We start from the raw sequence: 26,925 nt of genomic DNA, 5'->3' as shown, positions 1-26,925 counted from the left end.
CTTTAAACGCATTCCGCTTGTACCATTTTGACTGTTTTCCACGGATAAACTGCTGTCACTCTGAGCTACCGCATTCCATGTTTGAAGCTGCAATGCCCACAATGTTACTGTTGTTGAAGTCTAATTGTGGAGATTTGGCAAAAGGTGGGGTGGTATTAGAATTAATTCCGTACCTGCCGATCTTTGCTGGAAACACCAGCTGTTCTCATACTCAAGTATTCCCAGACTAGAAATTATTTCTGTTGCAAAGGAATTTGTTACGTAAGACAATACGTTTGCAATAAACAGGCACAAAGCGAGATTCCTCCTTTCTGTCCCATCCCGTTCAAAGCTATACGTGTGTGTGTGTGTGTCTGTGGGGTGGTGTTCTAATGCAGATGTTTTCACTGGCTCTGCTTTTTATTTTATTGAGAGTGGTCAGAAAAACTCTTCCCAATATAGCAAACTCTCACCTCGCATTAGTAATGATCTTAGACAGTAATTGGCCGATCTCACTTTAGAGGGAACCACAGCTCCTCTGCGACCTGCTAACTCCATACTCCTGTTCGCTCCCTCTGCTTGGCAAGCTCTGGCCCCTGCCTCACTATCAGCAGACGGGCCTTCAGCCTTTCTACCCCCACCCTCTGGATCTCCATCCCAAAGTCCTTTCGCCTCGCCCCCCCCCCCCCCCTCTCCCTTGCCTCCTTCAAGGCCGGTTTCCCGCGCCTTCGGTCACCCTCTCTGCCCTCCACTCCATGTGAAAGGTGCTGTGTAAATGTCATTTGTTGTTTTTGTTGTTGTCACCCAAATTACCAAATGTGGCAGTGCTGAATTGTGATGAGGAAAGGGAACCCTGGTTGATTTTTCCTCTCCAGAGCCTAAGAACCTTTATAGCAATGAGTGCACATTGAATGTGAGATCAGCTGAGCGGGCACTGACTAAGTATCTATTTTTAACTGCAGGATAACCAAAAATACAGGCTTATGCAGCTTCAAAACCACGCAAACGCAGCATTCATTTTCATTTGAAACAGATAAAATCACACACATACGTGATCTCAAACATCTCCCAAGCTTCCTATAGGTTTAAGAGCTCATTGAATAGATGACACAAATTGTCGCCCTTTTTTTATTTCTCAACTCGTACTTTAAAACTAGTTTTTAAAAATAAATTTAAATAATTTTTTAAAAATTATAATTTGGTCACTCAATCCACGACTGTTTGTGGGACACTGCCTTGCTTAACTGGCTGCTGCCGTACGCCCACAAAATATACAGTCAATTCACATTACAGTATATTCTGCAAAGTGCTTTGAGACGTCTCAACGGCGTGATAAGGCGCTATATCAAATGTAAGGATTATTATTCTAAAGCAAAATTAAACTAAGTTCCAGGAAACTAGAATTTTAAAAAGCTTTTCAGTTATCCATCTGTTCGAGGGAATGTGGTGTGATTTTGATTGTTGATGTTTCAGAATGTGTTTAGTCTGTTTCACATCAAGGCTGCCATCAAATGTGCTTGAATCATCACTGGCGTTGGCACAAATATTGGGGGCAGCTAACTGGTTCTATTGTGGAGCCATTATTCCAACAATCATTGAATCATATCATCTTACAGGACGGAAGGAGACCACTTGGCCTATCACGCCTGTGCCAGCCCTTTGAAAGAGCGATCCAATTAGTCCCATTCCCCCGCTCTTACCCCATAGCCTTGCAATTTTTCCTTTTGAAGTGTATGTATACACGATTCCCTTTCAAAAGTTATGGGACCCAAATGCCAAATACCAGCAGCTCAGCATTGTCTATCCACTGGCTAAAGGAGTAACACATAGGTGCCAGTCAATTATAGAATTTATACAGTGAGAATGCTAGATAAATCATGGATTTAAGATATCCTACTTCTGTTTTGGGCCAAAAATATTCACAGTTTTACTGACAGACCACAAGTGGTCTCAGCTGGTTTTATTGTGTGAAGCGTTTCCTATATGTAATCCACGACTGTTTGTGGGCAATCGGCTGCTGCATTTCACCCACAAAATATACAGTCAATTCACTTTACAGTATATTCTGTGAACTGCATTGAGACGTGTCAACAACGTGATAAGACACTATATCAAATGCAGGGATTATTATTATATTTTATCTCCATGCTTCACCAAGTGACAGTATCTCATTCCTAAGAGGATTTTTGTACTGAAAGGATCATTTAGTTCACTTGAAGTACATTCTATAATCACACAAACTACGTTGATATACGTGGTAAAGAAACTCGATATGGTTTCAATGTCTATCTTTCATTAGCTGTTTGGTTCTGATGTTTTTCCTGAGTGTGTATCAGTTAGAGAATAACGGCAGGCAATGCTGCCGGTTGTATAGAATGACTGACGCGGCTTGTACTAATTGTTGCTCCTGCACTTTCCTCAGCTCCTAATTATCCTCCTACCTTGTATTTGTGTGTTGTCTCGCTCTTGCAGTAGTCTAGCACTGTGCTGTCGTACTGGCTGACAACCCAGGTGAAAGCCAGCTCTTCTTAAAAACACTAAAATATTATTTTCCTTAATAATTAAGCAGTGACCTGGGGCCAGGCTGCTGCAAGCAGCACTTTAGCACTGATCTCATCCTGAAGGATGGGTTACCCGGCATATTTCGCTGTGAAACCCAGTGTAAAACATGTTCAAGATGTGCGATAGGAAAGGATTGGCTGCTGGCGCTATCTTAGGGAGGCAGTTCATTACAGCAGAGGGGACATTTGCCTGTATTATCAAATCGCATTGCTGCAGTATAAATATCGACAATGTGAAATGATTTGGGCTGCCATTCAAAAGCGATTTCGCCTCATTTCACCTCCAGGAACATTGCTTGGTTTGTGTCAGGGGTTGACGAGGTTTTGGGCTGTTCATTCTACTCTGTCTTCATCTTCCATCCTCAGCCACAAGGTTCACAGATGTTCTAAGCAGTGTGCGGAGGGGGTCTGGGCCCTACCCTGAGCACGAGGCAGCCCAGACTGCCACCCCACCCCCCCAGATGCTCCCCCTCACTCCCTCAGCCATGCATAGTAAGTAAGCACCATTCAGTGTGTGGTGAAAAGCAGAGCATGCTGTGTGCACATTATCTGAGACCACATTCACACACACTCCCAAACGTCGATCTTGCTTCCTAATATCCTCAAGGGATGGGTTGGGGGAGGTGAGCAGGGTCTCCTTGGAGCTGAACCGTTCTGTTTGGCAAAAGAATGTCAGAGCCCACCCTCCAGTCCGGTTCGCAGTATTCCGGGGCACTGCTGATGACAGCCCAGCTCGGCCCGGCTCATCAGCAGAACTTGGAAGGGCAGACCAGCCACTGGGGGCTGGGAATCCTCCCACTCGGTTCCCGTTAACCCCGCAAGCCAAAGCCCTAACGGGTAGGCTGTTCCTAGCTGGACAAGCAGCGGGAAAGCTTGCCAGATAGCGATATCGATGGCAAGCTATGCAGTTTTAGCTGGTTAGACTCCAGCAGTTACCCCAACACAAACTTTTACTTCCCACCTGTTCCTCTTATTCTGAGTCCAGATATAGACAGTTAAATCCAGACATTTACTGCTAAAAAAAACAACCTCCCTTTCAATGAATGAGATGTTCTAGGAAACCTTTCTAGTACAAACATCCACAATTTACAATATACAATGCATGAAGCTGCGCATATAATAAGTAAAACCAACAACGTCCATCCCTGTTTCTGGGGCTCCAAGATGCAGTGTGTAAAATGTCTCGAGTCCATTTGTGTGTGAAGGTTACTTGCCTTAGATTTCTCTAACTAAGCTTATACTAAGCTTGTGCATTCTGACAACATGTCTTCCATCTTACATCCTCAGCTGCAAAGTTCACAGATGTGTTAAAGAGTGTGCGCAGAGGGTCAGGACCTTTTCCTGAACCGGAGAGTGGGCAGTCTGTACAGGCACCTCCTCTCCCTCCCTCCACCTCCACCCATTGTAAGTAAGCAGTGCCCCTGTGTGAGGCTGCTCAGTGCAGAGCACAATATCTGCTTACAGCATGCGAGAGGCATGTGCTTTTTCTTGAATGGCAGTGCAGAAGGTGTGGAGTCTGTGACAACCGGATGATTTCACTAACCCTGTCTATTCGCAAATACTTTGCCCACAAAATACACAGTCACTGCACTTTACAGTGTATTCTGTGAAGCGCTTTTAAGACGTCTCAGCAACATGATGAGGCACTATATCAAATGCCAGGATTATTATTGTTATCTCAGCAATGAGGGAAACTGCAGGGATCTTGTGGGTGTTTGTTTAACCTTATTCTCAATCGAAAATTGACCCGTTTCATGTCGTAGTTTCATGATGCAGTAGACTAATGTTTTACTACAGCTCTACATGCATTTCTTTGCAGAAATCACAGCAGCAATGTTAGGTGAAGATACAAACTCTCCTCCAAATTAGACAATTGTCTCATGTTACTGGGAGAGGCTGAGAGCTGAAATGTATTCATAAGCTGAACGCGTGACAGCAAAGAGTAAAATGTTAATCCTTTTTAAAAATGAGTATTCCTTGAAAATCGCTGATTGATTACAGACAGGATTATAGGTCCAGCATAAAGGAGTATGGCACAGACATTTTATACAAACAAGAGTATCCTGTTATGAATTCACTGTAGATTTTACATTAATCTACTTCAAACTTGCATCGAGTGAGAGGGCAATTTCTGTATTCATGCTGCCATGTTTGGGTAATGATTTGCAAAGAAGATATTTGATGGTGCACGTAGTACTTTGAATTTTCAGGCTCTTGTGTTCCCTTTTTATCGCAGCAGCTCAGTGAATTTAATCAGCTTAACCCTTTACCGGCTACACTAGCTTGGGTTAAATTCAAATCAAAGTAGATTTTGTACAGTCTTGGCCCCAGCATTCCCTTAAAGATGAGTCCTCCCTGTTAATGAGGTGTCACGGCACAACTCTGACCACAACACTGGTCAGGGTTACACTGCACTACTGTTACAAACCTCGTCACCATATCACTCTAGAATACTCACATTTTAACATTAACGATACCCAAAAGATAGTGGGTCCAATGTTTTAAGTTATTGAACAATCGCCACGGAGTCACCCCACCATTGAGGCAACAATTCATACGTTCATTTTCCTGTGAGGAACCTCAGTTTATCCTGTGGTCTGTCTCAGTGCTCCAGGGGACAGCAGCAGTGCGATTGATGATCTAGGGTCAGTTTCATTCATGACCATAACACCAGTTCAAACAGGAACAGGCTGGCTTTGGTCTGGGTCCCTTTCCACTTTATCCCTCAATGTTAACCCAGGTAATAGCTATATTTAATCGCTTTGGCTTGTAAACTCCTCCCTTTGCCATGTTAAGGACTTACATTTGCCCTGAGCCGGAGATGACAGCTAGGATATCACAGCATATGGATGGGCAGAGCATGTCAACTAAATCTGATCTGAGGAGAGAGAGCCGGATAAGAATAGCATGGCTAGGTCACTTGGTTTAAATAACAGCTCACCATCAGGGATACAAAGATATGGCCAAGCACTAGGAACAGAAATGACAAGCAAAGTGGCAGGTATGTTCAAATTTAAATAATTTCTCCCCATTTGCCTGAAGCTTGTACTAAATGCAATAATGGTTGTACAGTGTTTATGATAAAAGGAACAGCCATCGTACAACGGGGGGGGGGGGGGGAGGAGGGAGAAATCTTGATTTGATTAAGTTACAATCCCTGAAGACAGACCCACAGAGAGCAAGAGATTGTTTTGCTTGGGTGATCATCAACATCATCTTAAAGAGCAGTCTGCGGAAGGAGCTCAACGGTGCTTTTCAAGCACATACTCTCCGTTTGACAACCCAGCTGATTAGGGTAGGCGTTGCTTGTCAGAACAGTTCTGTGTATTCTGTGGGAGGATTACCAAAACTTGCCAAAGATAATTTAGCTCAAAGATCGGAGGAGGGGGGGAGGGGGGGGAGTGGTGAACAGTCTTCTTTATGAAGCATTAATGTTACATAATTCAGTACCTCGGAGGTATGTAATACCCGGCACTAGTTAAAATGAAGACACCAGTTAAACACCATGTTTTTAGGGTAAATTTGTAAATTGCAAATACTGTACAGATGTTAAGTTTTGAGTAAAACACTGGCCTTGAAGCATTAAACTGTACATGAAGATTTTACTGTAAATTACAAGCTTCAAAGGAAGATTGGCACTGCTTACGCAGACATATATTCTGTGTAATTTACAATACAAAATCTATTTGTATTATAAATATTACACTTTACAATATATTCTGTGAAGCACTTTGAGATGTCTCAACGACGTGATAAGGCACTATATCAAACGCAAGGGTAATTATCTCTTCTGAAGGGATACTGGGGTGAAATTCCAAATTAGAGCATCTTTAACAAGGTGAGTTGTAACAGAACCCTATGGCCTTCATCCTGACCCACGAGAAATTGTTCTGAGATAATCTTGGGTTGGAGCCCGGTTTCTCAGGAGTTGGTATAATGTACGCTGGGTCCAATGCAGGAGAGACAACCATTTCTGATGCCGTTTTCCCTGACAAGCTCATTAGGTGTCAGTCTGGCTCAGTTGGTAGGTAGCATTTTGCCTCTTGAGTCAGAAACTTTGCAGGTTTAGCCCCAAATCAGGCTTTGAGCTCATAGTCTAAGATGATTCTCATCTTATAGATGATTCTCTAGTCGGGAGCATTACATTGCCAGTGTCTTTCAGATGAAACCTTGCCATCTGCCTGTTAAAGATCCTGTGCCACTAACGTGAAGCATATTGAGGCATCTCGAAGACGTGATAAGGTGTTATATCGAGTGCAAGGATTATTATTATTACTGCTAAATCCTGTGTAATAACAACCTTTCAGCAAATTGTATTGAACTTCTTTAAAGCAACGTTTTAAAGCAAAGATCCATTTGAAAAAAATGTCTTAGCGATTGTGTAAACCGTCAGAAATCTAGTGTGTTAATTAAAGTAGGATGAATCATGCCAGCCAGCCAGGCAAAATGCACCCCGTGGCTCAGTAACAAAGGGAAAAGGCTACACAAATGATGTCTTTAAAAAGATCCAAAGATTGATCTAATTTGCAGGGCTATGGGGTAAGAGCGGGAGAGTGGGACTGGTCGGATAGCTCTTTCAAAGAGCCAGCTGAGGTGCGATGGGCCAAATGGCCTCCTTCTGTGCTGTAAGAATCTATAATTCTATGATACGGTGGCCAGTAATATGCAGAAATGACAATGTACGTAATCCTTTCTCAACTGAACAACAACTCGATTCATCAGTCAAAAAAGCTTCCTATGATCTGGGATACTGTCTCCTCATTTATAATTTATTATTATTATAAATTTATCATTTATCAGACGCTAACCTTCTTTCTCGATCACTTTAGAGTAGGAAGAAGTGCAGATGTACATGGGTTTAGTGGTTTTTCACATTCTGAATCTATCACTGAAAAAAATGGACAAACTGCTCAATTCAGTAACATGACCTTGTGAAGGATTAATGCCTGAAAGCATTTGAAAGCATTATCATTTGATAATAACCCATTAGTGTTTGATCCCTCGACCCTTCCTGATTTCGACTACAGTAATGTTTGCCTAACAATACACATTTTCAGCTCAGTACTTTAAGCAACGCCAGGGTTGAAAGGTTCCAGCTTACAGCAAGTCACGCTCCATGACCTACCTACCTCTCCTGTGCATGTCCTGAGAATGTAGCTTAAACAACGATTTTGTTTGTTCTGTGTTATATGTCATCTTGTGAAAGCAAGCAACTAGGAGACCACAATGATTACCGTACTTTCACGAAAACTACCTGCAGGGTACATCTTATAAAAAGCATATATTTCCAGAGACAATGTGGCTTATATTCGTGGGCGGGTTATATGTGCAACTTTTTTTGCAGATGGCTGGCCAACTTCAGTCTTCCTACAGGTAAGAGGTAAGTCATTACAAGAGTGAAGATGGTGGATTTTATATGCGTGTGTGAACATGGAAACGTTTCTTAGTGCGTGTAAGAGTTTACATCTATGTATATTAATAGGAAGGCAGTTGGAGCATATGATATTTTGATGTGGGGTGGAATCAATGTGTGGGATAACGGTATTTTACTGTCCCACAAGTCCCAAAGCATAGTCCTTGTTAGGTTAGGTGAGAGTGCAGGTTTTTTTTTCGTGAAATTACGGTAACAATCCACAGTATGAGCTTTCACGAAGTTATTAATTTTAACTGTAAAAATTGCTGTTAAAACGATTGCAGACAGGACTTTTATTTAAGAGGTGAATTACTCTGAAAAAAATCGGTTGGTTTCTGTTAGGTAGTGGGTCAACTCAAACCTTTTCCTCCGCCAAAACAGTGCTGCTGCTGGGATGAAGTCAAGTGTCGCATTGTGTTTGGTCTTTTTCAGCTCGCAAGCAAGAAATCATCAAGCTCACCGAACAGCTGATCGAGGCCATTAACAATGGGGACTTTGAGGCATACGCGTAAGTAATAAATGGACCGAATGGCCTCCTTCTGTGCTCTAAGATTCTATGATTAAACAAACTTGGCTACAGTTGTTATCAGGCACCAGCATCGCTTCATCTCGGTGATCTGCTACCTGAGTCCTCTCCTTGCCCACCTCCCCATCGGTTACCGAGCCTTCAGCAACTACCACCCCTACACCCCCCACCCCCCCAGTCTTTGAATCCAGCCTAAAAATGTACCTCTTCAATCACACCTGCTTTCCCACCCTCCCCTCACCCCGGTCTCTGTACATCAACAACATCAACTTGCATTTATATAGTTATGTCATTACAGGTGCACTGATAAAATAATCCTTTGTTACATTTCTCATTGCAGAAAAATATGCGATCCAGGTCTGACTTCGTTCGAACCTGAAGCTCTGGGAAACCTAGTTGAAGGAATGGATTTCCACAGATTTTATTTCGAGAACTGTAAGTAACAGTGGGCGCTTTTGCACTGATGCAGCTAATATTCTGCTAACTTTCTATTTGCAGGGCTATGGGGTGAGAACGGTAGAGCGGGACTAGTTGGATAGCTCTTTTAAAGAACTGTCCCAGGGGGCACGATGGACTGAATGGCCTCCTCTCCTGTAAGATTGATCCATTGGTGTGGTCAAGAACTGTGAACACCCAATAATTAATCACAGTCTGATCTTTGCACAAGACTGGTATATATGTAAAAAGACGTATACTTGGGATGCAAGGGTTATTATTATTTCCAGATCTGGGTTCTAACGTGGAAGCCTCTTCTCAGTTTGTCTGTTGTTTTTACAAAGACAGGATTTATTTGGTCTGGCAGACCAGCAGAAAGATATTTCTTGAACGTTATCCAACATCCACGCCTGGATACTGATGTGCGCAAATGGCTGGCGCGTTCTGCCCACAAAATACCACAATCAATCCACTTTACAATATATTCTGTGAAGTGCTTTGAGACGCCTCAACAGCGCTATATCAAATGCAAGGATGCAGCATCAATAGGAGCTAAAAGTATGAACGTTAACTGAGTTGCTTTGTTTTTCTTACCCCTCCCCCCCCCACCCCCCGCAGTGTTATCGAAGAATAGCAAACCCATCCACACCACCATTTTGAACCCTCACGTCCACCTGATTGGAGAAGACGCTGCCTGTATAGCGTACATCCGGCTGACTCAGTATATAGACAGTCAAGGCAAGCCCAGGACCACCCAGTCAGAGGAGACGCGTGTCTGGCATCGCCGTGACAGCAAGTGGCAGAATGTTCACTTTCACTGCTCGGGAGCTCCAGCTGCACCTCTCCAGTGAAGGTACGGTAAACAGAGTCCAGTGTCTGTTGCGGTCGAGAATTTACGTGGCAGAATAGATCACATCAGTGGACAGTGAGAGGTGGAGAAGCAGATGGTCCAGATGCCATTCAGCCACTGTTGGTTTCTTCCACAAAATATACAGTCAATTCACTTTACAGTATATTCTGTGAAGCGCTTTGAGACATCTCAAAGTTGTGATGAGGCGCTATATCAAATGCAAGAACTATTATTATTTGGAAAGTCAATATCGGATTTCTGCCAGGAAAGAAAGCGCTAATCCATATCAAACGCAAGTACTATTATTACTACGACTGGCAGAAACCAGAAGTGACTGAAACATGCCCTGACTGAAAGCCGTATTAATTTATCTCCTCCCTACCCACCATCATTCCCTACCTTTCCCCCAGCTCACACCATCCCCTTCACACTCTACACAATTGAGCAATATATAAACTTCTTTTTTAATATATAAAGTATCGGCAGATGGTCGGTCTGATGTACGAATATGAATTAATTTCTTTCAAAGCGGCAATGCAATCAGTATCTGTAGATCCTGCAGAAATGTCCCACTAAACCAGTTGCTGAGCCTAGATTATACCAAACGGGATTAGAGGCTCTGAAACTGTACGAGACGATGATGGCATATCATCTGCACAAACAGCTCCACTCTGTCAGCCCTCATGTCCTCCCACAACACCAGCAGCAGAAATGTCCCATTTGCTCGGCACTTTGCATCCTCCGATATATGGCTGGTTCCTTTTGAAAGGCGTTAACTGATTCAATATCTGCACTGATGTCTTTTCTGTACATCTACTATATGCGGTTGCGTGCATGCATCTTTCCCGTTTCAGCAGCCCCAGGGCTCTGCTGTTCACCACAACCAAAGAGCAGAGATTAAATCAGAACAGTCCATTAACTATATCAATCCCCTTACCAACTCTCAAATAAACTGAATCCAGGCCACCGCTGATGTGATTTCTTACTGTGTGTGCCAAATAACAGGGTGACGTGCTCCTGAATTTTTCCATATTTCATTTCCACTCTACCCGCGATTGGCTGCCATGTTCCGCTCACAAAATAGTCAATTCGCTCCACAGCATATTCTGTGAAGCGCTTTGAGACGTCTCAAAGTCGTGATAAGGCGCTACATCAAATGCAAGGAATTATTATTATTATTATCCCAATAACTTCTCCTTTGCCCCATTCTTCACACAGCTGAAGACGTTGGCACAGTTTTGTACCTGACAAACACTCAAGCTGAGCCTATGAAGACCAGCAGTGACATGCACGTGTCCGCATGCACATTATGCTCCAGATGGCTGCATAATTGTCACGTTTGTGGAACCATACGGTGTTTCTTTCAACTGTCTCAAGATGCAGACCATTAAAAACGAAAAATCATTTAAAAAAATCTAAAAACAGCTACTGTATATGTACTTTATATGATTCACATTTGATGGCAGTGGTGATTCATCGCAAGTTCATTTGAAACATTTGCCAAAGCATGAAGGTCAGTTGTCAATTTAATGGCTATCATCCTTGTGTTGGAGGGTTAGTGTTCATTTTAAATGACATTGTACGCCAAAAGCAGTGTGTCATTTGTTCTCTTGGAAACCCACAAGACTGGTTGTAAATTCTGTTCATCTCAGTGGAACTGTAAAGAACACTCTGTGTTTGTCAGTCGCTGGCAATTTGGGTGGTTTAAAAGACGGCCAATTTTTTTTAAAAAAAGCCAACATTTCATTTTAAACAATTGTTGCAACCAATTTTTGAGATATCGCTTTGAAAATGTCAATTTTATTATAAAATATAATCATTTGAAAAAATTACGACCGTTTGTGGGACACTGCTGTGCGCAATTGGCTGCCACGTTTCATCCACAAAAATACAGTCAATTTACTTTACATTATATCCTGTGAAGCGCTTTGAGACGTCTCAACGACGTGATTAAGGCACTATATCAAGTATTATTATTGTTATAAAATACTAAGGCTTCTGCCTTCACCAAGCCGTCACAAGTGGTTGCTGTACGCAACCAAAGTACATAAAGAAACACAACAACTTTGTTTTTTCATCTCATATCTTTGCGTGCTGTATTTTGGGGGAGAGAAGCAAGATTGATTTGTGGATTTTCTCATTTTGTGTGCAAAAGAAAAGTTTATTTGGTAAACAAAAAAAGTTAAAAAATTATTTTCAAAAAATTCACAAAAAGGTACTTTCAGCTGAAACCAAGATCTAAAGTGTTCAAATGTGAAAACATGGAGGAATTCTTTCCCCGGTTTTATTCAGCTGTTAATTATTTCACGTGCTCAGTAGCAAAGGTATTACAGTGTTCTTTACTGTTTCATTATACTGTGCTACCGACTCCAGGATTCAAAAGTTGCCATGAGTTGAAACTATATGCATTTTTACAGAGTTGATGCATGTTATATATTTATAGCCAATAATTTTATTCTGTGTTTAACTTGCAATGGGTTCAGATGATGTTCTGAGTTTTACCGCTTTGGAATTGCACAGTCTTGGATGCGTGTTGTGTACATTTGACGTCTGAGTTCGGTCTGGCTCAGAAAGGCATGATCACTTTGTTGTTTCTTTGTTAAAACTCGTGTAGAAAATAGTTTGTTCAAATAGACAAAAAAAAAAGTTTGCATGCCATAATTATCCCTGTTGCTTTATAAAAACGATTGCTTGTAGAGCTATACTTTCTCGTTCCCTCTCCTTTCTGAGCTTCGTAACTGGTTCAACTTTTTTTGTCTGACAATATGTAACGGAAACCTGGTTTGCATGCATTCTTCCAACTGTTTAACAATGTGGTGCAGGGGGCTGTGGAAACGCATTGAAAAGGACTTCCTCTTCACGTTTTTAATGGATGTTTTACATTAGACAGCTAGGATCTCAACTGTAACGAGCTGTGTGTGGGTCACATTTTTATTTTTATTATTAATTTTTTTTACGAGGGCTGTGAATTAAATGAATGAGTTTTACCTCATTGTTTGCCGAGTGTGGCTTGAAGTGTGAAAAAAAATTTGTCGATTTGCTGGAAATATTTTTATGGTTGACATGATGGACTATATACGCTTTTTACACAGCAACTGCCTGAATATGAAATGTGATTTTTTTTATTATTATTATGATTCAAGTTTTCTGCAGCTGAAATTCTGTCAGGTCTGGTTTATATGAGGACAAGATGTGTTACAGGATGTGGTCTGTGTTCCTCTCACCATTTAAAATGTTGATATGTTAGAAATAAAATGACTATACGAGTACAGGTGTGCAGTTACCATTTTGTGAATATTTGATCAACTTATTTTGATTGTGGAGTTCTGTAGCGTACTGGTTAGAGCACTCGCCTCACAAGCGAGAGGATCTGGGTTCGATTCCCGGTCGGTGTGAAATATTGGGCAAGTTTTCTTACTCCACGCACTTCTGTTTACCGAGCAGTAAGTGGGAACCCGTCGTTAGTCGAATCGCTTTTCTGGGGGATAATAATCCCTTAAAAAAAATTTGGTCACTTAATCCACGCAGGAGGAGTTTATTACTGTACTTAGACAGTTCCCTAGAAAGGACAGTTATGGGTTTAACAATGTGGAAAGATACAAATTTTTCTCAAACTGCAATTCAGAGTCCTAAACCGTGCGAGGTAACAACACACAGGAAAAAGGAAAGCCACAGAAGTTCACCAAGAACATTCCCCAGAAATCAATCTATTTACATCCGCCGACGGCACTTATTTCGGATTGACAAATCTCTTTGCTGATCCTGATCATTTGCGCTTAACACCGAACACGCTACGGTACGTGCTTAAACTTTGGCCGAGCCGAAGCGATCGCCGCTATTTCCCCGGGCCCGGTTAGGACGGCACTCAACGAAGAAAATCAAGAAAGAAAAACCGACATCCACGTCGCTCTACTCCCTGCGCCTTCATAAAAAGATTCTGTTTGGATCGAGAGCGATGAAAGAGGCGAGTGGACCGCGTCTTAATATAATTCGGAAACTCGGTAAGAACATTGCTGTGCGCAGTTGGCTGCCGTGTTTCTCCCACTTTACAGTATATTCTGTTAAATATTTCGAGGCATCTCAAATGATATAAGGCGCTATATCAAATGCAAGGATCATCATTATTATTATTATAAACTGCTTGATACACCTTGTAGTTTTGTACTTCAGATATTTTTGCATGGATTATTTATACAGGCTTGACGTCAGTTAGCTTCATTACAAAGCTTGTAACAGAATCCTCTTGTATTAAGGAATTGCAGCTGGGACTTGAATGCCGACACATGTCATGTCATTAGGACCACACTTTATATTTAAAGCAAGATTGCACTGTAAAGATACGTATTATACATCAGTTTCACTGCCATGTTCCCTTTAAAAGTTCTCAGTGCAATCAACTTTAAACTCCACCCCTCCCTCCTACATCCCATAAATACCCCAACGTGCAGTTACTTTCCTTCTTTGCCCATCCGAGGGGGGAGGTCGGGCGAGAAGAGGAAAGGTAAGACTTATCTTCTTTTCGTTTCAAATCAGAAACGCTTGGGTTGTATTGTCGTGAAAGCAGTGGGTCGCTCACTATCTGCAACTCGTTGGTTGGGGGTTTAAGCTGTTTGGGTGTTTTTGTCTAAATATATAGAAGTGCTGGTGGGTGGGGGGTCATTCCAAAGTCCCTTCTATCCTCCCCTCTCCCCTTCATTTTCATTGGCATGTTGCTAGCGATGTTGTCCTGACCCAGGGTGGGTATAGGAAGGTTTTTTCCCACCCCCCAGTGACTTACAAAAGCAAAACGCTTCCTTCAAAAACTTCAACTGAGGCTTTTTGCGGTGAATTAATTGTGCTGTTGCGGATGTGCGAACATACATCATATATGTGAACTTATATATATGTGAACCTATATACATATATATATGTGAACCTATACACATATATATATATGTGAACCTATATATATATATGTGAACCTATATATATGTGTGTGTGTGTGTGTGAATCTATATATATATAAAGTGCAACACCAGGAAACCCTTCAGCTCGTTCAGGCGCAATCGAACCACAATTGCTTTCGGAGGAGCTTTAAACGGGGCCCCCAATTATTATTATTATTATTATTGTTGTTGTTGTTGTTGGGACCGGTTTGTGTGAGGAGTAGGACCTGGGAGTCCACTCCCCCAATTAAGACCGCCTTGAAACTTAATTGCCCCACGAGTTCGGTTCGCGAGGCCGTCGCGCGGAAGGTCTGAGATGAGTGGTCTGCGGTTTACTGAGAGTGCGGTTGACCGGTTCGGATCCCCCCCCCTTCCCTCCCCCCTCCTCCCGTTCACAAAATGGGAGTCTCTGGTCCCCAAACAATTGTGTAATGTCGCTTTTTTTTTCTCTCTCTATTCTACGCGGGTTTTTTTTTTGTCGACGTCGTGATATAAGGCGCTATGTCAAAACCGCGAGGGAGGTGTTGATTGTTGGTCCACACAAACACACACACACACACACACACGTGAACATTGGAGGCGATTTTTGCAGCGATGGATAATAGGGGGGAAACAAAAAAAACGTGCGTTTCTTCACCATCTGCAAGTACTTACCCCCCCCCCTCCACAGCAATACCCCCCCCCCCACACACACACAGTAACAGCAACAGCCCCCCCCACACACAGTAACAGCCCCCACTCCCCACAGCAATACCCCCCCCACACACACACTAACAGCAACAGCCCCCTCCCACAGCAACAGCCCCCCTCCCCACAGCAACAGCCCCCCCTCCCCACAGCAACAGCCCCCCTCCCCACAGCATTACCCCCCCACACACACACACAGCAATACCCCCCACTCCCACAGCAATACCCCCCCCCACACACACAGCAATACCCCCCACTCCCCACAGCAATACCCCCCACACACACACAGCAATACCCCCCACTCCCCACAGCAATACCCCCCCACACACACACACAGTAACAGCCCCCCCCACACACAGTAACAGCCCCCACTCCCCACAGCAATACCCCCCCACACACACAGTAACAGCCCCCCCCTCCCCACAGCAATACCCCCCCACACACACACAGTAACAGCAACAGCCCCCCCTCCCCACACACAGCAATACCCCCACACACACACACAGCAACAGCCCCCCCCCCACAGCAACAGCCCCCCCTCCCCACAGCAACAGCCCCCCCTCCCCACAGCAACAGCCCCCCTCCCCACAGCAACAGCCCCCCTCCCCACAGCAACAGCCCCCCCTCCCCACAGCAACAGCCCCCCTCCCCACAGCAACAGCCCCCCTCCCACAGCAATACCCCCCCTCCCCACAGCAATACCCCCCACACACAGTAACAGCAATACCCCCCCACACACACACACAGTAACAGCAACAGCCCCCCCCCCACAGCAACAGCCCCCCTCCCCACAGCAACAGCCCCCCCACACACAGCAATACCCCCCACACACACACAGTAACAGCAACAGCCCCCCCCACAGCAACAGCCCCCCACAGCAACAGCCCCACAGCAACAGCCCCACATACACAGCAACAGCCCCCCCTACACAGCAAGGGCCTCACCTTCTGGGTCAGTCGAAGCCCCTGTTCCGGGGCTGTTTTGAATCTCTGATGACGATTAAAAACTCTCTGTGTGTGTGTGGTGTGTGTGTAATGGCGGTGTCTCTCTTTGTTTTTTTTTCTCTCTCCTCGTCGTGTGTTCTGGCGGCGATGTGGGCGATGCGGTCAACGACGACGTCCTCCTTCGCGCCTTCTGCCGCTCGAGCTGCGCCGCGCCTGCGCATTAAATAGCCCCCGCGAGCGGGCGGCCGTTTCTGCGCGTGCGTCAGCTCATTCGCCTCGCGCACCCACCCACCGCCCGCGCCGGCCCTACCCGCACAATTGGGCTGGTTTCACGCCCACTGGGGCGGGTTTTTTTTTTTTTTCTGTGTGTGTGGCGTAGGGTTGGGCGCGGAACTTTGTGCGGGATTCACGCCCCCAATTGGGCGGGTTCGTGTTTTTTTTTAAACGCGTGGGGGAAACCACGGCTTTGCGTGGACCCGACTACAATTTCCACCTCTGTCACGCTCCCCCCCCCCCCCTCATTCCCCTCCACCCCCGCAAAAAAAAAAAAAAAAATTCTGCTATACGGGAGACGAGCGGTTAAATATTGGGCTACTTTTTGGGCTCGTGTTGGGGGCGCTTTGGGCTACGGCCCCGCCCTCCCGCTCCGCCCTCGAGCCGCCGCGCCTGCGCAGAGCCTCTGGGTTCGGCTCGCGCAGCGACCGTTGGCGGCGGCGGCGGCGGCCATCTTGTCACCTCAGCGAAAGGGCGCGCGTGTGTGTGTAGGCGGCGGAAAAACAGTCGGTACGCGGCGAGCGTGTGGCCCCCTGAGCCGCCCCTCCGTTTGTTCAGCAGTCCGGCTGTGATGGCGGCGGCGGCGGCCCCCGCGGTGAGCCGGTGTCTGGGCGGTCTGCAGGTGAGGGGAAGGCGAGAGAAAAAGCCCCGAGGCCTTCAGGGCCTCAGGTTTCCGCCGCCTTCGCTTTCTAACCACCATCTTGTCCTCTCCCCCTCTCTCTCTCTCTCTCCTCCACCGCCACCGGGGGCTGGGAGAGCCCCCACCACACACACACACCCCCCCCACCCCCACACACTCCACCCCTCACACTCCCCCCCCACCCCTCACACTCTCCCCCCCACACACACCCCCCACACACACCCCCCACCCCCACACACTCCCACCCCTCACACTCCCCCCCCTCACACACTCTCCCCCCCCAACACTCTTCCCCACACTCCCCCCACACACTCTCCCCCCCCACACACACACTCCCCCCCCCCCCCACACACTCTCCCCCCCAACACTCTTCCCCACACTCCCCCCACACACTCTCCCCCCCCACACACACACTCCCACCCCTCACACTCCCCCCCTCACACTCTCCCCCCACCCCTCACTCTCCCCCCCCCCCAACACACTCTCCCCCCCACCCCTCACACTCTCCCCCCCACCCCTCACACTCTCTCCCAACACACTCTCCCCCCCCCACACTCTCACTCTCCCCCCCCACTCGCCCCACACTCCCCCCCCCCACACACACACTCTCCCCCCCACTCTCACCCCACACAGACTCACTCCACACACAGACTCACCCCACACTCACCCCACACTCACCCCCACCCCTCACACACACTCACCCCCACCCCCCACACTCACCCCCAAGAGTCACCTCCTGTCGATTTTTCTTACCGTTGATTATTATTAACTTAATTTCCAAGTTTCAGCCACAAAACACACAGTCGCTACAGTCGCTGCCCCTCACTCGGCCTCTTGAGAGTTTTTAACGGTTAAACCGATCCATTTGCCCTCGACGGCAAAAGCGGGTCTGACCCTCGCAACAACCACTTGCCCGGACGTCTCGAGGACATGATAACAACAACAACAACAATAATAATAATCCCGGCATTTGTCACAGCCCCTTATCACGTCTCCGAGACGCCTCAAAGCGCTTCACTGCAAAAGCGTAGTGACTGTGTGTTTTGTGGGTGAAACGCGGCAGCCCATTGCGCCCCAGAGACGACCCCACAAACAGCCGTGGATTGAACGACCAATTTATTATTAGCTTCAACCCTCGTAACAACGGCTTCACGCGCTCCCCCTCGTTCGACGAGTCTTCAAATCACGGCCGGAGACGTCAACCCGCGCCTCGCGTCACCTCCAGCTCGGCCGCAAACCACACCACTGTTTTAAGTATCGAGATAATCAACAATAATAATAATATAATAATTCTTGCATTTGACAAAGCACCTTATCACGTCTTCACGGGACACACTAAAGTGTAGTGACTGTATTTTGTGGTGAAACTCTGTGCCGTCTAAACGCAAGTTCTTGGGTCAAATGTTTCAAAGCACTTTTACAAAGTCCGAGTGATCGCACAGGACTGAGAGGACTGTCAGAACCGGGTTTTGGAAGCTGAGGAGAGTGTTGGCAAAACATGTCAATGTTGTAGTATCATATTGGGGTAATACAGCAAATGGTGGGGGGGGGGGGTTGTGGGGTTCAGAAACCACAATCCATTGACTGTTTCCCTTTTGTCTCCCGACCCCATCAGAAACATTGGTCAGATTACAGGGACGTTAAATACATAAGGCCACTTAGCGAACAGTTATAGAAGTATTTTCAAGTGCTTTGCACACTGGCTTGTTTCCCCGTCACTTGCACAGTTCTCGAGTCATCTAATTGATCGAGCAACCCATTATTATTATTATTATTTAACTGATACTGTATTTTATTCCAGGTTTTGGCTTGGCAACGTGGCTGCACGTGGAGGAGGAGTATTCAGACGACAGCAGTTTGTCTCAAGGTAAGCAGACAAGGAAACCACAGGTGCTCTTGAGGAGATGTCTAGTGTTGTGCAGCAGATCAGTGATGTTTATTGTAGGGAATAATGGATACCAAACACAGTGTTTCATTGTCTGCCGGGCACGCTGGTGGAAGCAGGTTCAGGAGGAACTTTTAAAAGGGAATTGGATAGGTATTTGAAAAGAAAAGATTTGCAGGGCTATGGGGAAAGTGGGACTTAGTTGGGACAACTCTTTCGAAGGGCTGGCACAGGCACAATTATAATAAGAATCCTTGCATTTGATATAGTGCCTTATCACGTCATTGAGACGTCTCAAAGCGCTTCACAGAATATATTGTAACGGGATTGACTATTTTGTGGGCCTTCTGTGCTGTAGGATTCTATGATGTCAGGTGCAATCTCAGCCCCAACATTTAAGAGTAGCACTGTCCGATGCCTATTTCCAAACTGTATGCCACTGTCACGTGCCAGAGCCAAGAGCTCAAGCATTTAATAATACTGATGTTGACTTTGCAAACTTGATTCCTTTCTCTAGAACCGAGCTGCCAGAGTTCGTGTTGGCAAAGGTGATAAACCAGTTACTTACGAGCAAGCGAATCCACCACATTACATTGCTCACCGCAAAGGTTGGCTCTCCCAGCACACCGGTAAGTGGCTTGTAGCTTCTGACACATTCTCCTCAACAATTTAATAATACTAATAATCCTGAATTTCATAGAGCGCCTCATATCATCGGGACTTCTCAAAGCGCTTCACAGTGTATACTGTAAAGCGAATTGACTATTTGTGAGAGAAGCATGCCAGCCAGTGTCGCAAGGCAGTGTCCCACAAAGAGTCGGGGATTGAGTGGCCAAATTATATTTATTTATTTGAAGGGATTATTACCCCTGGAAAGCAATCCGCTAATCAACTTGCAGCCGGGTTCCTACTTACTGTTAGGTAACAACAACAATACGATTACATTTGGATAGTGCCTTTCACGTCGGGAGGGTGTCCCAAGGCACTGGCTTAGTAAACAGGCGTGTGGAGTAAGGAAACTTGCCTAAGGTTTCATCCCACCCGGGTTTTGAATCCTACGTGTCCTTCACAGCTTTATAATTCAAATGGGTTAATTCATATGTCACAGTGGGAGGCAGAGCGAGTGCTAAAAGGAGGAATACATACAATATAACTTACATTTATACAGCACCTTTCATGTCAGGACATCTTAAAAGCACTTAATGCTTTGGGCCCTTGAGCTGAGGAAAGGGGAAGAAAAAAAACAAATCATCCATCCATGAATGCAATCAGAATGTAGAGTTCCATTGTACCCTCTATCGTACTATGGCATTGAACCACTGATATTATTCAGTTTATACTGAAAACCTCTGCAGACAAGTCAGTATGATTTTACTAGTGTAATCCAATCACAACAACTTACATTTATAAAGCGCCCTCCATGCAAGGCTCGCATCTCAGAGCGTTTAATTACAAGTTTGGTTATAAATGTCTCTGTTTTCATGCAGGTAACCTGGATGGTGAACTTGGGACAGCGGAGAGGACGATAGAGGATGTTTTTATCCGTAAGTTTATATACGGGACGTTCCATGGCTGTCTCGCCAATGAAATCGTGATCAAGAGACGAGCGAACCTGGTGTTGATCTGCGCGGTGTTTGTGCAGAAGCTGCCACCGCAGAAGTTCTACTTTCTAATTGGTTACACCGAGGCTCTGCTCACCTTCCTGTACAAGTGCCCGGTCAAGATGCAGGTGCAGACTGTGGACAAGAAAGTGATTTACAAATACCTGTGACTGCAGACTCGCCCGGTGAAAGGACAAAACACTAATTTTTGTGTGTGTACAGGACTTTCGACTCCCACTCTGAGTTAACGAGGAGTTTTATTTTTTTATCGGGGCCACAGTTCAGTTTCGTCTCAAAACACGAAAGGTAGGCATTGCAGGTTCGAGTCCGGCTCCGACGATTGCAAACCAGATCCCCTTGGACCTGATTGATGTCCAGGCCATTTTGGAGAGACACAATTACCCGACCACCTGCCTCCCATTGCAGTGATGTGAGCCAAGTGAATGCCATCAGGTGTGACCGGGGCAGCACTTTGAATGGTGAAAACTTGTAAAAATGCTGGAATTATTTATTGTTCAGGAATGAATAAATACAGTACAGGCAAACGCGAGGCATCTTAGTGTCCTGATTTAAAAATGTGGTGAGAGGTTGAATATTCGAGGCATTTTATTGGGGCGTTTTGTATTGAATACGTTTCTCAAAGGTGAAGCCCGGAGCGCCTGTGCGGTGCAGTGCGTTTGGGGCTCAGTTTGCGTCGGAAGAGATGTGCGGATATGGAGCAACTGTGCGGTTGGGTTTGGGAATGAATCGACTGCCTTTCTCCCTGAATCGGTGCCGTTTGCAAGGAACCTGGAAACGGTAGGAAACATATCATGAACTTCGCACTGACGGGTGGAAGTACTTTTCAGCCACAGACAGACAGACAGACACAGACAGACAGAGACAGACAGACGGCCCTGAAAACAACGGGAGCGCGAGTTTTAACTGCTTTTTCTTTTAAATATATTCGAGGCATTTTATACCCTTTTGCAGAGTATATTTGGATGGAAAAGGGCAAACGGGAACTGCAAACGGGGGGTGAGGGCGGAATGTTTACTCACTCTTTTGTCTTTAAAAAAAACACTCATTTTATTTTCCTTTTAGCCCGAATTCCGTGTCCTACTCCCAGTTAGTAATACTACTATCTCCTTGAATTATTTTGCATTTTATTTTAAACGTACTTTTCTCTCTCTTTCTCCCCCCACACACTCACACACACTCACACACACACACAGTGGCCACTCTTTTTTTTCCCCTTCGGGTGTTTAAACGCAAAAGGTTTAAAACTTTTTCTTATATATAAAAAAAGAAAAATAAAGGAACTTCGATGGGACTTCGGGTTTTGAATGCGGCGTTTTCTCGGTCGAGGCGTTTGGTTCTTTCTGTTCTGTTTCTCTTTCTTGCAAACAGACGAGTGAGTGAACACAGAGAGAGAGAGAGAGAGAGACTGTGTCTCTGTATCGGGATATTTCATTTCCACTTCAAAATAAAAATCAAAATAAAAAAGCGAATTTTGTGTTTTCTTTCCCCCCTTTTTTTTTCCCCCAAAGGACAGACTCGGGGTTTCCGTTCGGCTGCATTCGACGATTCGCTGTGAGCAGATAAAAAACCCACAGAAAAACACCCACAGAAATCACTCACCTTCCAACAAACCATAGAGCTCCTCCAGGAAAAGTTCCTCTGTGTGTGTGAGAGAGATGTGCGTTCAACTCCAGAGACCACTCAGCTCTGGGGAATGGCCTTTTATATTAAAATGTCACGTGATAACCCCCCCCCCCACCACACACACAAACACCCCCCACCCCTCCCTCCCCCCCACCCCAAAAAAAAAGTCTCCAAATCTCATGATTTGTATATATTTATTTTGCTCAGATGGAGGGACGGTCCGATAACGAACGCCATCGGTTCATTGCTCGTGTCCCGTTCCCCCCCCCCCCCCACCCCGAAGCTGTTCTGCACCATCACTCCCCACTCCCCCCCCCCCCCCATTTAATTCGACCGCAGGAGACGCAAACTTTTTTTTTTGTTTGTTTGCATTTAAATAAATATTCCACTTGAATTTCTGTTGCAACTGTTGGATAAGGAGGGGCGGAGGGGGTCCCGGACTTATTACAGAGAGTGTGGACTTAAGTGGGGGGGTGGGAGGGGGGGGGGAGTATTTGCTTAATAGATTTAATTGCGGTGGAGCTGCGGATCACCAGCTTCATAACCGAGCTACGGTTCCCACCCGGGAAACTGCGCCGGTTCTTTATTACCCTCCAGAACCGGGACGATGCCCCCCCCCCCCCGTGTTGCGCCGCCGCTCTAATGTCTATTTCTATTGGCCACGACTCCGTCGTTGCGATCCCGGAAGTTTGATCAAATGCCCCAAAACAATTCTCACATTTCCATTTTTAAATGGTTTTTTCTCTTCCCGGACTCCCATCTCTGCTCATTTGAGAGCCACACACATATATATATATATATATTATCATCAGATGGTCAATTTACTGCTTCCACAGTAATTAAATGGTTTAATTCCTTTCCGGAGAGAGATTTTCCAGTCCCTGGTAACCGAACGCACTCAGAATTGCAATAAAACTCGACGCAAAGATTTGTCACTCCCAATAAATGTGTCTTTTATTTCAACAACAAGAAAAAAAATGCTCGACACGCGATTGCGATTCGATTCAAAGCGCTTCAACCGCTGCGACGATTATTGTTCGCTCGTGGGAGTTCAGCTGAGATCCACACCCATCGTCGGCCAGAGTCGATTACCCTGTTATAAAGGGGAGAAAAACTTTTAACACTTAATTACACTTCACTATCGCTCTGCAAAAACACCCGCCCGCCCCTAAATCAAGTCGCCTGCTCTCAAGTCAGTAAAGGTGTTCTCTCTCCCTCTGAGCAACACAACGCAGACGCTGCTTTAATTTAATGAACAGGAAATTGTTTAGACAGTTCTCTCAAGGACAAAGTGCTGACACAAGGTGGGGGGGGGGGGGGGAGAGGGGCAATAATACAAAATAAAATCATAAGTTCCCCTCCCCACGCTGCATTATTATAATATATAGACGGTCAGCGCAAAATCTCTGCTCAGGACTCTTGAGCCTATCGTTGCCGGACGGACAGTGAAGGGTTTGCACAAGGGAGTCGAGAGGGGTGGGGAGGGCGACCGGATCAGAGAGGAAAGTCTTGAGACGGGGCCTTAAAGGAGGCAACGGAGGGGGGGGGCCGAGGCTGAGGGGCTCCGGGATGGAGTGCCAGAGGGTGGAGGCACGGCCGTAAAGTTACTAACCCTTACGCCGTCAGCAAAAGGGGACCTGCTCCTCCTCTTCGCTTTACACACTGAGCGATGAGGAGGGTGGTGGGGGGGGGGGGGGGAGTAGGTCAAAGAGCCACTACCAACACAACAGAACAAATGCAAGAATTATTATTATTATTACTATATTAACACGTGCTGCTTGAAAATGGAGACGGTTCAAAGTTACTCACGTGCGGAGACCGAGAAGCGTAGCAATGCCCGTGTGGTCCGGGTTGGATTTTTCTCGCCCGGTTACAGCGTCTGGAGATCCCTTTTGGAAGCCGCCACGACCTGTTCCGGGTGTATCTGAGTGACAAATAATTCCACGGATTGGAGCTGATGAGCGCCAGCAGGCTGGAGAGTGCGTGTGCGCGCTCTCTTGTGTTCAACACCACAGAAGAGCATCAAAAACACACAGGACGTCTTCTCACTCTCAAAGCGTCACTGATTTAACACAAACTCAAACTCAGTTCAACGGTGAATCTGCCCGTAGCAAATGCACGGTTGGCAGTAGATTCCTGGGAAGCGCTTTGAGACGTCCCTCCTCCCGACGGGGAAGGCTTCGTCAAACCCAAAGATTACAAATCCCAGGATCTGCAAATCAATCTTTTGCCTTAAGGTTTAAGTGGACGTTTGGGAACGGAGCCCCAACGTTTCAACCCCTCCACGTGGAGTCCTGGAGCTCAGTGGTTAGAGCGCTCGCCTCCACAAGCGAGAGGACCCGGGGTTGATTCCCGGGCGGGTTTCCTTACTCCGCACACACGCCTCTGTTTACCAGCAGTAAGAAGGAACCCAGTTGTTAGTCGACTTCCAGAGTAATAATCCCTTCAAAAAGAAATGTTAATAATTTGGTCACTTCAATCCACGACTGTTTGTGGGGTTCGCTGCTGTGCGCAATTGGCTGCCGTGTTTCACCCACAAAATGCACAGTCAATTCACTTTACGGTGTGTCCTGTGAAGCGCTTGGAGACGTCTCAATGGCGTGATAAGGCGCTGTACCAAATGCCAGGATTATTATTAATATAAATCACAGAAGCTGAGAGGTGAAGAGTTGCCGATCTTTCACCCGAAGGTGAAGTGCGGACGTTTGGGGACTGAGACACGAAGCTACACCCCGTCCAAACGACACGTCTGCCGAATGATGAGATCGATAGCAATTTGGATCCGACAGAAACAACAACAACAAATTACACCTGTAATTGCGCCCTTCACGTCGGAAAGACATCCCGGGGCGCTGGAAGAAAGAAGGGATCAGGTGGTGTGGGATGGGGAAGGAGGGGAGGACAAGAAAACCATTAAAGAAGCGTGACAAGGCAGCTCCTCCGTTTGAACACTGAGAACAGTTTTATTGAAATTAATGTCAAGCAAAGTCTGTATTCGTATCCTCTTCAAATCAGTGGAATGTCCTTACAAATCGTGGGAATGACCCCCTCGGGGAAACAAACCATGGCAATTATTCCAACAGTAATTTGTACCAGTTAAAAAATAAAAAATAAAAAGAGATAAAAGAGTTGAGCGAGAGAGACACCTCAGTGGCCGGTAATGTACAAAAGAATTGAAACACTCCAACAGTCAAACACGTAACACAGCTATATTGTTTACAAGCACTCGAAAACACTACAGTTAGTGAAAGAGCTAATACCTATATACAATCAGTTAAAGCCGCAAGTGTCCACACTCTATGCGATAACATAGTGAAACGACAGAGTCAAAGACTGTGCGTTTTGCATACTCTAAACAGCAACAGAGATTGGTCAACACAATAATGCCCCAAAGGTGCGAGGAAGGAAACTGTTAAACATTAGTGTGGCCCGAAGGGGAAAAACAAAAACAAGGCCAGTTGCGTTTTCCCAAAAGAAAGAGAGAGAGAGAAAAAAAAAATCCGGCAATTTTATATCACAGCGAGCATTCCCTTATAAGCTGTACAAACTTCATTTTAGGTTTTTTTTTTCTTAAATAAAAATGGAAAATAATTACAAAAAGGATAGATAGATCGGTCGGTCGGTCGGTCGGTCGACGGAAACCGCAGTTTGTTTGTTTGTTGGTTTGTTTTGTTTTCTCAAGTGTTTTGCTGTGCAACTTCACCCTATTCTATACAGTATTTGCCAAGGAAACACTTCACTTTTTTTTTAGCACTTGAGAATGAGCGATGAGAACCGTCTACTCGTTATCATTACGCTAAGTTTCGTGGTGATACAAAAATATACTGCAATACTGCCCCTAACCTATAAATAAAATGACCAAACAATAATGGCTGTAAAAAAACACACACACACACACAGACACACAGACACAAGGACAGGACAGAAGATTCAAGTAATAAAATAACAACACTGGACACTTGGTAGAAAGACGAGCGGAACGAGTGAGTCTCGGCGACAGGCAAGACTTGTGAAGCTCTTCAGTTGTGTTTGATAGTGTTCTGATCATTTCTCTCTTCTCCCCCTCTCTGCCCCTAAGTGCTCACCCACCCCCCACCCCCACCCACCTCTCCCCCCACCCCACACACACACACACACACACACACACGCGCGCGCGCGACTCTGGGAAACTGCCCAAACCAAAGAAAATCAAGGACGTTTTAAGGAAAACGTCTCGATTCCGCCACTTTTCAAGCCCCGTTTTAGAACAGGTTCATAGCCACGTCAGGGACTGTTCTGTACGAAGGAGGGAACACGGCCCCCACCGGGGAAGATTCCTGGCTCGCAAGCCAACAGGAAAAAGCTGGCCGGGGGCAAGGAATCTCTCGATACCAGCCCGGCCAGGTTTCCCCCGGTTTGCAAACCAAAGGTAAAGAAGAAAACGACTGGAAGTCATCGAAAATAAAGCCTCGGGTTCAAAAAAAAAAGTGCTCTAACTTGTGCTCGGGGTTGAAAGTGTCCCATTTGTTCGCCAATTTGGAATTAAGTTTTCAGAATGATGACAAAAAGTACTGACCGACACC

The 26,925-nt window shown here is 45.7% G+C and overlaps 2 protein-coding genes and 1 long non-coding RNA gene across 3 annotated transcripts in view; 2 read left to right on the top strand and 1 right to left on the bottom strand.

Moving 5' to 3' along the window:
* Nucleotides 1-13,033, top strand: part of LOC103190417 (calcium/calmodulin-dependent protein kinase type II subunit beta) — a 103,573-nt gene extending 90,540 nt beyond the window's left edge. The window contains exons 20-25 of the mRNA XM_042344470.1: nt 2,907-3,032; nt 3,828-3,944; nt 8,386-8,461; nt 8,820-8,914; nt 9,533-9,767; nt 10,983-13,033. Of these exons, the coding sequence (XP_042200404.1) occupies nt 2,907-3,032; nt 3,828-3,944; nt 8,386-8,461; nt 8,820-8,914; nt 9,533-9,765 (647 nt within the window). The 3' untranslated portion in view covers nt 9,766-9,767; nt 10,983-13,033. The remainder of the gene's footprint in view (nt 1-2,906; nt 3,033-3,827; nt 3,945-8,385; nt 8,462-8,819; nt 8,915-9,532; nt 9,768-10,982) is intronic.
* LOC121851024 overlaps nt 1-16,509 on the bottom strand; it is a 41,214-nt gene extending 24,705 nt beyond the window's left edge. Inside the window, exon 1 of the long non-coding RNA XR_006085818.1 lies at nt 16,321-16,509. This is a non-coding gene — a long non-coding RNA (uncharacterized LOC121851024). The remainder of the gene's footprint in view (nt 1-16,320) is intronic.
* A 527-nt stretch (nt 16,510-17,036) lies between these two features.
* mrps24 (mitochondrial ribosomal protein S24) lies at nt 17,037-21,264 on the top strand. Its single transcript, XM_042344471.1, has 4 exons — nt 17,037-17,215; nt 19,035-19,100; nt 19,636-19,747; nt 20,606-21,264. Exons 1-4 carry the CDS (start codon nt 17,165-17,167, stop codon nt 20,887-20,889), a joined length of 513 nt encoding a protein of 170 aa, XP_042200405.1. The 5' UTR covers nt 17,037-17,164; the 3' UTR covers nt 20,890-21,264.
* The last annotated feature ends 5,661 nt before the right edge of the window (nt 21,265-26,925 follow it).

The sequence above is a fragment of the Callorhinchus milii genome, unplaced genomic scaffold (assembly GCF_018977255.1).
Source record: "Callorhinchus milii isolate IMCB2004 unplaced genomic scaffold, IMCB_Cmil_1.0 Scaffold28, whole genome shotgun sequence".
NCBI classification, from domain to species: Eukaryota; Metazoa; Chordata; class Chondrichthyes; order Chimaeriformes; family Callorhinchidae; genus Callorhinchus; species Callorhinchus milii.
This window is presented reverse-complemented; position numbering and strand designations above follow the sequence as displayed.